Genomic DNA, 13538 nt, shown 5'->3' on the forward strand with positions numbered 1-13538 from the left:
TGGAAGCTTGGAAGCATTCTTAACCACTGGACCGCCAGGGAAGTCCCTGGTAGCCTATTTAAACGGAGGGAGGCAGACAGAAGAGAAGTGCTCACAGACCAGGTGTAAATTAGCTAAATGATAAGTACTAAAACCTACGTCTTTAGAATTCTTCTTCATCAACTCGATGCCTCTGCTATGTCGTTACTTCCCTTGGCAACACGCTACCTTCATCAGGAGGAGGGGGAGAGAGAGAAAACCACAGTGGGCATGGAGAGATTCATCTGGGCCAAGCAAGAGGATGACCAATTTATGGACATCATCTAATTTAATCCCTATTACTAATATAACCCTATGAAGCAGATGCCACTATGCCTGTTTTACAGAAAAGGAACAGAAGGTACAGAGAGGCTAACTGACTTATCTAAGAGCAAACAGCTACTAACAATAGCACTAGGATTCCAACCAGGGTTTGTCTAATGCAAAGACCTTGCAAAGACCCAAAGATTTCCGGTCTCCTGGAGCAATCCCCCACCTTCTTGCTTGCGTGCGTGCTAAGTTGCTTCAGTTGTGTCCGATTCTTTGTGATACTATGAATCACTTCTCTGTCCATGGGAATCTCCAGGCAAGCATACTGAGTGGGTTGCTGTGCCCTCCTCCAGGGGATCTGCCCAACTCAGGGATCAAACTTCTTGTCTCTTATATCTCCTGCAATGGCAGGTGGGTTCTTTACCACTAGCGCCACCTGGGAAGCACTCCCACCCTTCTTACTCAACAGTATATTTGTCCTGGGTACTTTCTGGGTCTGACTGTGACTCCAGTGATGGTTGGCTCATCTGGCCAGCTGACCCCACCTGTCTCTGGGTCCAGCACAGGACAACTACTCTTTTCACCTAAGGCACAGTCTTCCCAGGCAGAGAAGAACTAGCCTCCCAAGAGCACAAAAGTAGATGTCTTCCTGGCTAAACTCAACAAAGTAACACTGTTCCTTAAGCCTCCTGTTTACAGTGCAGAACCAGGCTCAATAAATAACAAACACATGGGAAATATGATTTGTATTAATTAATGAATATGCAATTTCAACAATGCTTCAATTATGTGGCACCTAATTCCCAAGTGGTGCCAGTGGTAAAGAACCTGCCTGCCAATGCAGGAGATGCAAGAGATGCACGAAGATCCCCTGGAGGAGGAAATGGCAACCCACTCCAGTATTCTTGCCTGGAGAATTCCATGGACAGAGGAACCTGGAAGGCTACAGTCCATAGGGTCGCAGAGAGTCGGACACAACTGAGCACACATGCCTAACCTATGTAGAATCAAGAACTAGAAGTGTGTTTAAAAAAAAAAAAAGATGCTCCAAGTTAGTGCTTCTCCTTAGGAATATATGGGATGGCTGGAGGGGGCGGGGGGGTGGTGGATGTGGAATCCAAATGATCTGGAGTGACTTTCAATGTAGACCCTACACCTGCCTAAATCCAGCCCCCAATTCTGACAGTACACATAATCGGGGGGATGTCCTGGATTCTATGAGGCAGGGAGCTGAGGCAAATAATCTGAGAATGTCTGAGAACGAGCAAGACATTCCACATCCTACCCAGTCAGAACTACTGTCCCGAGCAACAAATTAGATGGTGTACATTTCTCTGCCCAGATGGAAAGGAGTGAGGGAAGGACAGTGAAACCAGCTGACAGGAAAAAGCCTAAGAGCAAAGGACCAGGCACAACAACAATAACAAAGATGTTTCAATAAAAAGATATATGAAGTCTAAAAAAAAAAGCATAGCAACCTGGACCATTAGCTATGGAGCCATCAGCTATGGGACCATCAGCTATGGGACCATTAGCTATGGGGCAAGTCATCTCGCAGACTTCAGCCCCTGAGAGCATCACTGTGTTCCAGAATAATACACAGGCTGACCTCAGTGATACTTTGGTTCAGTTTCAAACCACCGCAATAAACCAAGTAATGGAATTAAATGAGTCACGTGAAATTTTTGGTTTCCCAGTGCACGCAAAGTTATGTTTATGCTATACTGTACTGTATTAGGTGTAAAGCATCATTATGTCTAAACAAAACAGTGTACATACCTTAAAGGAAGAAATACTTTATTACTAAAAAATGCTAACCATCATCTGAGCCTTCAGCAAGTCACAATCCTTGTGTAATAGTAACATCAAAGACTACTGGTCATAGATCACCATCATATAATAATAATAATAATGAAAAAGTTTGAAATATGTAAGAATTTCCAAAATGTGATCCACAGACATGAAGCGAACTAACACTGTTGGGAAAACAGTGCCTACAGACTTGTTCAACCCAAGGTTGCCCCAAACCTTCAGTTTGTAAAAATCTGTGAAGTGCAATAGAGCAAAGCCAAATCAAATGAGGTGCCCGTAATCACTGATACAACTGTTATGAATGACCTAGACAAAAATAAGCTGTATTTAATAGAATAAGTAAATAAAGTTGGGAAAATGAAAATATTTTTAATGGATTTCTAAAATGGCTGGATTCTCTGCTATGGTGACGATTCACTGATTTTTTTAGGCTGTGCTGGGTCTTAGTCTCTACACTGGCTTTTCTGTAGTCATGGCAAGCAGGGGCTACCCTCTAGTTGCAGTGAGAGGGCTTCTCACTGTGGTGGCTTCTCCTGTTGCGAAGCATGGGTTCTAGGGAACACAGACTCAGTAGTGACTAAAGTGACTTAGCATGCATGCAAGGTGGGTGGAAAAGTTAAAAGTTTGAGGAAGTAGATTTTATTTAATTTTCTGATGTGGGCCATTTTTTAAAGTCTTTATTGAATTTGTTACAACATTGCTTCTGTTTTATGTTTTGGTTTTTTGGCCATGATGCATATGGGATCTTAACTCCCTGGCCAGGGATTGAACCCACAGCCCCTGCACTGGAAGGTAAAGTCTTTTTTTTTTTTAATTAGTTTATTTTCTATTTTTTAACTTTACAATATTGTATTGGTTTTGCCATATATTGACATGAATCCACCATGGGTGTACATGTTTTCCCCTTCCAGAACCCCCCTTCCACCTCCCTCCCCATCCCATCCCTCTGGGTCATCCCGGTGCTCCAGCCCTGAGCACCCTGTATCATGCATTGACCTGGAAGGCGAAGTCTTAACTACTGCTGCTGCTGCTGCTAAGTCACTTCAGTCGTGTCAGACTCTGGGCAATCCCATAGATGGCAGCCCACCAGGCTCCTCTGTCCCTGGGATTCTCCAGGCAAGAACACTGGAGTGGGTTACCATTTCCTTCTCCAACGCATGCATGCACGCTAAGTCACTTCAGTCGTGTCCGACTCTATGCGACCCTATGGACAGCAGCCCATCAGGCTCCTCTGTCCACAGGATTCTCTAGGCAAGAATACTGGAGTGGGTTGCCACTTCCTTCTCCACTTAACTACTGCACCACTGGGGAAGTCCTGAGGAAGTAGATTTTAAATGACCACCAAGGAGAATCCAAGCAGAGGAATAACAAGTCCTTCTCATATCTCCCCTCTGAGTTCAGATCCTAAACTGTGAACCCCTGTGACCATGAGAAACGGTGAAGACACACTCTGAATGGCCAGGTTTTAAAAACAGGATTCTTTCTCTTGGTTTTTAACCAGTGTCCTCCACACCTTAGTGCAAAGAGAAGAGGGACCTAGATTGGAATGTCTAACAGCCTCATAGATGCCTCCATCAGCAAATTCCAAGAAATCGATGATAGGCTCATATTTTAGAAAACAGCTAATATTAAAACATGACACTGAAAAACACAATATGTAATCAAATTCAGAACTGAAATTAAGACAAAATATTGCAGTGAAAAAGGGTGCAAGATGTTTGCAGGCTTCTAGTTAGAATTAAATTTCTCATATTCAATGGTCCTTTTCAATTTGTTTGGGGTCAAGAGGTTATTAACACCATAGAAAGAGTTAATAGACAAGTATGGTCTAGGACAAAGGTATGTTATTATATTTTACATGAATGTCCATTATTGGGAAATTATCAGTTCTTAAAAACAACCATTTCTGCTTCATTAAGGGAAAGCCAATTACATCAAATCTCATCTCCTATTGTATTTGATTTTCCAATTAGTAGTATTCTAAAGGCAGGAGCACAAGTTATAATACAATCTATACTTCTGTGTCTATAATTACTTAATAAAAGAAAAAGAACATACAGTTTTTTATCCAACTAAATGACACAGAGTTTACTTCTAAATTTGCGCTAGTAGTTTTGCAGGAGATGTAAGAGACGTGGGTTCAGTCCTTGGGTCAGGAAGATCCCCTGGAGGAGGAAATGGCAACCCACCCTAGGAATCCCATGGAGAGAGGAGCCTGGGGGGCTACATCTACAGGGCTGCAAAGAGTCAGAGATGACTGAAGCAACTTAGCACATAAAGCTTACTCATTTTTTTCCTACTCTAGCTTTAAATCTGAACTGAAATCTGTCACAAGAAGCAGACAAGCAGAATTAATATATAGGGACAAGGGACGTCTACTTATAATAAGCCATTTAAGGATGGTTGTAAATGCCCAAGGCACACATGACCCATAAGACAAGGGACAAAAATCGAAAGCACAAAAAGGTATTTGTGCACTGTCAAGAACTGAAACCTGGACTTCCCTGGTGGTTCAGTGGTTAAGAATTTGCCTGACAATGCAGGGGACATGGGTTCAATCCCTGGCCCATGAAGATCCCACATGCCTCAGGGCAATTAAGCCCATGCTCCACAACAAGAGAAGCCACATCAGTGAGAAGCCCATAACTACAACAAAGAGTAGCCCCTGCTCACTGCACTAGGGAAAAGCCCACAAAAAGCAACAATTACCCAGCAGAGCCAAAAACAGACAAATACATAAATAACAAAGAATTTGAAAAAAAAAATATTGAAAACTGCTAAGGATTTAAAAACGTTGGTGGGTACAGATGGGAGTATCAGATAAGGGGAGCAACCTGACATTTTTTCCGAGACCCTTCAGAAGTGCTGTGGGCTTCTCTTGTGGCTCAGCTGGTAAAGAATCCACCTGCAATGTGGGAGAACTGGGTTCGATCCCTGGGTTGGGAAGATCCCCTGGAGGAGGGAAAGGCTACCTACTCCAGTATTCTGGCCTGGAGAATTCCATGGACTGTATAGTCCATGGGGTCGCAAAGAGTCAGACACAACTGAGTGACTTTCACTTTCACTCAGAACTGCTGTACTAGTGACTGGATTCTCCTGGAATACAGTGATGCTCCCCAGAGGCTACGGAAATCTCTGAGACAACCTGCCCCATAGCTCATGGTCCAGATTGACTTTATAAATATTTTTATTTAAATGTTGCTATTGTTGTTTTGCCTCAACTTTTTAAAAATTAATTTATTTATTTTGGCTGGGTCTCCATTGCAACACAAGGACTTCTCTGGTTGCAATGCACTGGATTCCACAGCTACGGTGTGAGGACTCTAGAGTGCATGACCTTAGTAGCTGTGGTGCAATTATTTAGTTATGGCCTGTGGGATCTAGTTCCCTGACCAGGGATCAAACTCGGACCACCTGCTTTGGGAATGCAGAGTCTTAGCCACTGGACCACCAGGGAAGTCCCCTTGCCTCAACTTTTGCTGTCAAGTTTTTTAAGATCACATCCTATTTAGCTCCTGTGGCACCGTCTCTTTCTGAACCAGTATTTCCCTCACTCCTTTCCACTGAGGCACAGAAATGTGCACCATCTAACGTATAAAGAATGAATGGAAACATAGTGAATATTCCAAGCCAAATGATAACATTTTCCAGCTTCACTTGCAGTCAAGCCTGACCATGGAACTCGCTTCGGGCCCATGAAGTGTAAGCAAAGATGGTGTGTGAGATATAGAGACAGGACAAGTCCCTATTTCCTGTCATCTGGGAGACAAGTGTAAGGGCTGGAGCTTCAAAAGCCATTGTAAACAATGGAATGGTCTTGAGACTGAGATCAGATGCTATGATCTTTGGAAGCTGAAGGTAAAAGAAGCTCAGGTCTCTAAGAACTCTGAGGGACTGCCACAATACTCCCGAAATACCTACGCCTAGACTTTATGTGAGGGGGCTTCCCAAGTGGCTCAGTGGTAAAGAATCTGCCTGGCAATGCAGGAGATGCAGGAGACATGGGTTCGATCCCTGGGTCAGGAAGATCCCCTGGAGGAGGGCAACCCACGCCAGTATTCTTGCCTGGAGAATCCCATGGACAGAGGAGCCTGGTGGGCTACAGTCCATGGGGTCACAAAACAGGCAGACAGGACTGAGTAACTATGCATGAACATAGACATTACATGATAGAGTAAATCCTTGAGCATTTAAACCACTGACTGAATCTTTGCTGCTGCCTAACCAAAAGCAATTTTTAATGGATAAACAATGGAATTAGAATTTACAGAAGATGAGCTAGATGCATTGATAGATAAGACTCTAGAGATACCTATGAGATATTGGCAAGTCCAATTGTTAGGTTAAGGGAAAATACATTAAACATGATCCTATTTTTAATTATAACTTTTTCATTTTTAAAAAAAATATTTATTTCAAACTTTACAAAATGGTAGGAGTTGCATGTGTGTCTATGAAGGGGAGGTGGCTTGGAAAGTTGTGTGTTGCAGTGTTATCAAGGGTTATTTGCAGGGGAGGAGATTAAGTAGAACACCTACTTCCTTTATTACTGGTTAATTAACAGTAAGAATTAATTTTAATTAATTAATTACAAATTACCCTTTGTAATTAGAATAAAATATGCCATTTATTTGATATCCACATAGCTAAAGAGACAATATATTATTCTGGTTTTATCCTATGATTTCACTAAAAATTTTTAGTTAAGCTACATATTACAATGATTTTTTTTTTAAATACAGAATTGTATTTATTTTAACTATCAACAATCTCTGTGGAGTAAGAAATGGCAACCCCCAATCCAGTATTCTTGTCTAGAAAAACCTGGCGGGCTACAGTCCATGGGGTCAGAAAAGTCGACATGATTGAGCACGTCCTACTTCCTTTGATTAAGTAATGTATCAATGTTATTAGTTCAGCTTCAGCAATTTTAACATACATACTGCAATAATATAAGATGTTAATGATACGGGAAACTGTATGTAGTGGAGTGTGCACAGGGGGTACATGGGAATTGTATACTTTCTGCTCAGTTTTCCTGTAACTTAAAACCGCTCTAAAAAATAGTCTATTAACTTAAAAAAAAAAACCAATCTCTAAGTATATAAAATATATTTAAGGCAGAAGTAAAATCAATTCCTTAAAAAAAAGAAATAGCTTGTTACTGGACTAGGCAATGTCTTATTGTAATTGACTTGATAGTAAATCACAAATCTTGAAGGTGAATACATAATAAAATCCAAAGGAGCTATGTTCAAGAACAGGAGTAAAAACAGACTTCATAAACTAATCAATAATCCCACATCCTCAAAATCCACAAAGATTAACATAAAAAAGGGAAGCTTCCTCCAGCATATTAAAATAAACTCTGCATAAAATACTTGCCTGGGGTGATTTTTGTACTGAGTAACACAACAGCAGAGAATAGAGCAAAAGTTAATAATTCACTGCCTGGAAATAACTGATTCCTTAAAGGGGATCTAAAAAGTTCATGCAGGTGGGCAACTGCCCAGAGTTACAAGGGACAGGATGAGCAGTCTTGGTCGTGTTTTCTTCTCCATTCGCCCTCTGATCTAGTGACTTGTAATCTAAAACAGTGACTTCCAAACCACGCTGCCTCTTTTCAGATCCTTGCCATCTGACTGACCAGAGAATAACTAAGCCCCTTCTTAGGTAAGCACGTGCACTCACCTTTCCACTGGCCTGTCAGCACCAAGGTCCTGTTAATCACCACATCGATTTCCGTAGCTCCATCTTCCACGGCCAATCTGATCTCTTCTAATCGTGTTTTCAAATGAGTCTGTCCAGCTGGAAAGCCAGTGGCCACTAGCAGAGAAAGAAGGAAGGAAGGAAGGAAGGACGAGAGGGAGGGAGACAAATTTCAGTTGGTCAGCATCTCAACAAAGAATTTCAGACCAAAAAAAATCAGTATTCAGACCAAAGTATAAATGACACTTTAGAACTTCATGCATACCTTGCAAAGTGAACTGTGAAGAAACTGAATGCGATCTTATATAGCACTGACGTTAGGATAAATACTAGCAGTATATCTTTTGGAAGATCTGAAATTAAGCTGCTGGCAGAGATGCTAATGGGGGAGCTTTAGGAAAATAGTGATTAAGAAGATATGTCATCATCATAGTGATACTCATAAAGTAGTAGCAGTAGTCCTGTGGATGGACACCAGTTAATTCTGAATCCTACCCTTGACCAAGTTGGCTATCACTATTATGACTTACACATTCATATTTATAGCTGTTGTAAACAAATCCATCCACTGCCCATCTTCAAATGAACAGTCGAGCAGATGAGAATAAAGGGGAGATACAATGGCACCCCACTCCAGTACTCTTGCCTGGAAAATCCCATGAACGGAGGAGCCTGGTAGGCTACAGTCCATGGGGTCGCTAAGAGTCAGACACGACTGAGCGACTTCACTTTCACTTTTCCCTTTCATGCATTGGAGAAGGAAATGGCAACCCGCTTCAGTATTCTTGCCTGGAGAATCCCAGGGACGGCGGAGCCTGGTGGGCTGCCATCTATGGGGTCACACAGAGTCGGACACAACTGAAGCGACTTCGCAGCAGTAACTGCATGATGGAAAAGCACCTAATTAGTCCACAAAACTGGAGCAGTGGTGAGTCGGGAAGAACTGGGCCAAGTATGAAAGTGAAAGTCACTCTGTCACGTCCAACTCTTTGTGACCCCATGGACTATACAGTCCATGGAATCTCCAAGCCAGAATACTGGAGTGGGTAGCCTTTCCCTTCCCCAGGGGATCTTCCCAACCCAGGGATCGAACTCAGTCTTCCATATTGAACAGAAGGAAAATAAAAACAAAATGACACTTTTGGAAAAAGTATTAACATTTTTAACATGCTCATCACTGATTTCATTCTTGTGTCTAAAGGTAACCTTTCATGTTTCCTTGATGTTATTAAATTCCTTGGGTCTGCTACCTCACAGGAAAGCATGTTTCCCTGTTGTATAAAGGAAAAGCTGAACTGATTGAGCCTAATGAAAAATATTAAAAAGCAGAGGTATTACCTTGCTGACAAAGGTCCGTCTAGTCAAAGCTATGGTTTTTCTAGTAGTCACGTATGGATGTAAGAGTTGGACTATAAAGAAAGCTGAGTGCCAAAGAATTGATGCTTTTGAACTGTGGCGTAGAAGACTCTTGAGAGTCCCTTGGACAGCAAGGAGATCCAATCAAACAAATACAATCAATTAAATAGACAAGACTGGTTAAAGTCATAATATAAAACTATATAGGACTTCCCAAGTGGCTCAGTAGGTAAAGAATCTGCCTGCCCATGGAGAAGACGCAGGAGAGGCAGATTAGATCCCTGGGTCAGGAAGATCCCCTGGAGAAGGAAATGGCAACCCACTCCAGTATTTTTGCCTGGAAAATCCCATGGACAGAATGCCTGGTGGGTTACAGTCCATGGGGTTGCAAAAAGAGTTGGAAATAACTGAACACAGTACAGCAGCATAAAATCATATAGATAGGGACTTACATGGTAGTCTAGTGGTTAAGAATCTGCCTTGCAATTCAGGGGATACAAGTTTGTCCCTGGTGTAGGAACTAAGATCCCACATGCCTCAGGCAACTGAACCCATGCACCACAACTACTGAGCCCACATGCCACAACTACTGAAACCCACACACCTAGAGCCTGTGCTCCGCAACAAGAGAAGCCACTGCAGTGAGAAGCCTGCGCGCCGCAACTAGAGAGTAGCCCCCGCTCAAGGCCAACTAGAGAAAGTTAAAGTGCATCAATGAATATTCAGCACAGTCAAAAATAAATAAAATAAAATAAGAATATAGATAATACCCCAAGGTGTCTGAGTTGAAGGGAAACATACTGAAAAAGCTACAACAGAAACCAGAGACTTTACCTGATGCCACTGGGATGTCACAGCCTGCAGCCTTTAGAGCTTTCACTGCATCACACACGCGGGCAGGGTAAACACAAACGGCAGCTGTAGTGATGCCTATGGAGAAAGGAGGCATAATGGCCTTCATGTAAAGTTCAAGTCACACAATATGCTTTTAATTATTATTTATACTTCAACGTTGGCAGAAATCAAAATCAGAGAAAAAAATAATCCTCCCACAACATTGCAACAAATTAAAAGGCTTTTACTTTCCACATTCCCTTCTAGTTCTTGACAACATGGATCATTTTCTCATCCTTAGAGAATAAAATATTTTTAATACATTGTTCCTGGAGGTTAATATAGTACCATTTGTTGAAAAAATATCCTAAATGGTAAACTTAGCGGCTTTGACTCAATGAAAATGTTTTATTTCATGTAGATAACAAAGTCTAAGTTTTTACAGGGTTCACACAGGACAGTAGATGAAGAAAAATATAAGTGAACCTTGCAAGATAATACAGGCAGACCTTGGAGATAGTGCAGGTTCAGTTTCAGATCACTGAAATAAAGCAAGTATCTCAATAAAGTGAGTGACAGGAATTTTTTGGTTTCCTAGTGCATATAAAAGTTATGGTTACCCTATATTGTGGTCAATTTTAAGTGTGCAATAGCATTATCTTTAAAAAGTACGTACCTTAATTTTAAATTAAGGTACGTACTTTTTAAAAACATAATGCCAAATAATTACAATGGTAACGTCAAAGATCACTGATCAGATATGACCATAATGAGTATTACAATAATGAAAAAGTGTGCATTACTGAAACAATTATCAAAATGTGACAGAGACAAGAAGTCAGCGAATTCTGTTGGAAAAACAATGCCAACAGACTGGCTCAATGCAGGGTTGCCACAAACCTTCAATATGTAAAACATACAGTCTGCCAAGTGCAATAAGACAAGGTATGCCTGCACTGCAAAATGATATGTCACTAATCCTATTGTCTCTTTTGCAGAAAATAATAAAATCTGGATCTGGAGCCCTCAGTTTGAGGAATAAGCTCTTAAATTAAAAAGTCAAAGAGACACTATAAAACAGTAGCATAAGACTCATATAAAGTTGCTGCTTTTAAGTGTTATAAATGGTAGGTGTTTTACTGTCAGCATAAAAGAAACATACTAAATACTTTTTTAAATGCTATGCAGCTATTTAGATCTATAAGTTATCTATTAATACAAAATATTTGTGAAAAAAATACCTGCATTGGGTCAATGCGGCATTAGTTGCATTCATTAGAGACAGGCACCTAGGAACCATGAAAGATCCCTTCATGGTTTAGATCTGGCTCCTAAAACTAGCCTACTGAGGAACAAGGCACACTGTCCTCTCACCCTCCAGGTCTCAGTTTACACATTTAGAAACAAGGGCATTAACTCTCAAAGTCTCCTCCATTTCTAAAAGGTTGAGGTTCTAAACTTATGGCAACTTTAGAAAGTCCTTTCTTTCATGTACATGAAGAGAGTGAATATAACTTTTTTTTCAAAAGATCTAACCCAATATACAAGCTGGCAATATTTCCCATTTGTATTTTATTCTCAAAAGCATTTCATTTACTCACAGAAAATACTTTATGTATGAGATGTGATTATTAAGTAATGAGACTGGCTTTTTCACACGTCGCTAGGGAGTCAGAATCATAGTATTTGAGTCACTAGACAGAAAATTTCCAAAACTGAAGAACTGGAACGAAAAATAAAGAAACTCAATACTTGCAACTTTAATCCATGATGGGAAAGAACTGACCTAAAAATGAGACTCAGATTCTCTCTCTGCTGTTTTTCACAGAAGAATCTCAATTATTACTCTGCATACTCAATTCTATCACAGATTTTATTGTTACTATCATTTCAGCATCCAAATCTTAAGTCTTCTTAGATTCAGTGATTGCTACTGTAAAAAAGGTAAACACCAGACAGACTGTACACATTACCTTTATCGTGCATATTTAAAGCTTTTAAGAGGTCTTCCCGGATTGGATACTTGGCTTTATAACACAGCCTTTGAATGTTGGAAGCTGTGTCATCACCTGAAAGTGTAGTAAGATCTATACAGGTAACAGCCTTCAGGAGCCATGCAGCCTGGTTTGAAGAAAAGTAAAAACAAGGTTTAAAAAAAATAATTAATCTCCAATCCAGTTAGTTAGTAGAAAACCATTAGGCACATATGGGTGCTAAAATCTCATGTCTAGGGATTTCTCTGGTAGTCTAGTGGTTAAAATTTCCCCTTCTAAGGTAAGGAGGGGTTCAAGTTCAATCCCTGGCAGGGGAGCTAAGATCCCACATGCCTTGGGGTCAAAAAACCAAAACATTAAAAAAAAAAACAAAAACCGGAAGAAAAAAAAAAGGTCCACATCAAAAAAATCTTTAAAAACAAACTGCTTTAAATAAAATAAAATCTCCTGTCTATGCTGTTCTGAGGCATACATTCTGATGTGTTCAAGCTTAACCAAAAAGGTGAATGTTACATAGAGTAAAATAAAAGGGGAAAAAAATAGCTTACAAATATTTTTTCTTCCACAGATAACCCAAATGGAAATTCCTAATAGAACAAGTCTCCCCATGTGTGACTTTTGCATCTCAACCACAAGGAGACTCAGAGGCGGGCTGCCATTTCCTTCTCCAGAGGATCTTCCTGACTCGGGGATGGAACCCATGTCTCTTGCATGTCCTGCATTGGCAGGTAGGTTCTTTACCATTGAGCAACCTGGGAAGGTTCAACCCTGATAAGGGAGAACTCGGGAACAAAAGTTTCCATCTATATTAGACCTCCAGCACTGAGACCTGGAATGAGACACAATAAAGAGTCTCTACTTTCTTTTTTTTTTTTTTTTTCCAGTTTAATCCAATTTCAATTTTAAAACAATATTCACATTTCACAACTCATTCAAATAAATTCCTTTTATCTTTTCAATCAGATTATTTCTAAGGATGAGCAAAATGCAACCTGTCACCCTAAAGGATTCAATCATGATATTTTGCCTCACTTGTGGAATGAACTCTGAATTCCTTTCAGTCCTGAGATGCATAGCATGTCTTTGGTTGGTGCATACTGAAGAATATGCTGACCACCAGTACTCTACAAAACACCATTTTTCAAATTTTGAAAGATAATTTGGGAAAATTAACAGTACTGTAAACATGATGATCCAAGAAGATCAACTCTCATAACCTCAGGGCTTCCAACAATGGACCCACCAGGTTTAGGTGTTACGCTTTTAAAATTAAAATAGAAGACAACCAAAGGTGTCTAAGAAACTGAATAAGTATGTTGAGAAAATATGCCATTTAATTCACTCATGAATAAAGATGCCTCAAATTCATCTGCAGCTTTGCCACTCAAGAATGATAAGATTTTAACCTGTTTGGATAAACATGTTATCTTTCTCCAACCCATCTTCATCATATATGAATTATTAAAATAAGTCATGGACAGCTGCAATCTTTTAAGTTGAGATGCAGCTTGAGTGCCATTCAGTCTTTTGGCCTCGAGGGAAGAG

General features: G+C 40.4%; 1 protein-coding gene across 6 annotated transcripts in view; it reads right to left on the reverse strand.

Annotated features, from left to right (window-relative positions):
* Window positions 1-13538, reverse strand: part of DERA (deoxyribose-phosphate aldolase) — a 111500-nt gene that overhangs the window by 58933 nt on the left and 39029 nt on the right. For all 6 annotated transcript variants that reach the window (XM_081587330.1, XM_081587327.1, XM_081587329.1 and 3 more), the window contains 3 exons: window positions 11973-12120; window positions 10000-10095; window positions 7792-7926 (listed from right to left, as the gene is read on the reverse strand). In XM_081587330.1, the coding sequence (XP_081443456.1) occupies window positions 7792-7926; window positions 10000-10095; window positions 11973-12120 (379 nt within the window). The remainder of the gene's footprint in view (window positions 1-7791; window positions 7927-9999; window positions 10096-11972; window positions 12121-13538) is intronic.

Source organism: Giraffa tippelskirchi, chromosome 4, assembly GCF_054371585.1.
Source record: "Giraffa tippelskirchi isolate mGirTip1 chromosome 4, T2T-mGirTip1v1.2.pri, whole genome shotgun sequence".
Lineage (NCBI taxonomy): Eukaryota > Metazoa > Chordata > Mammalia > Artiodactyla > Giraffidae > Giraffa > Giraffa tippelskirchi.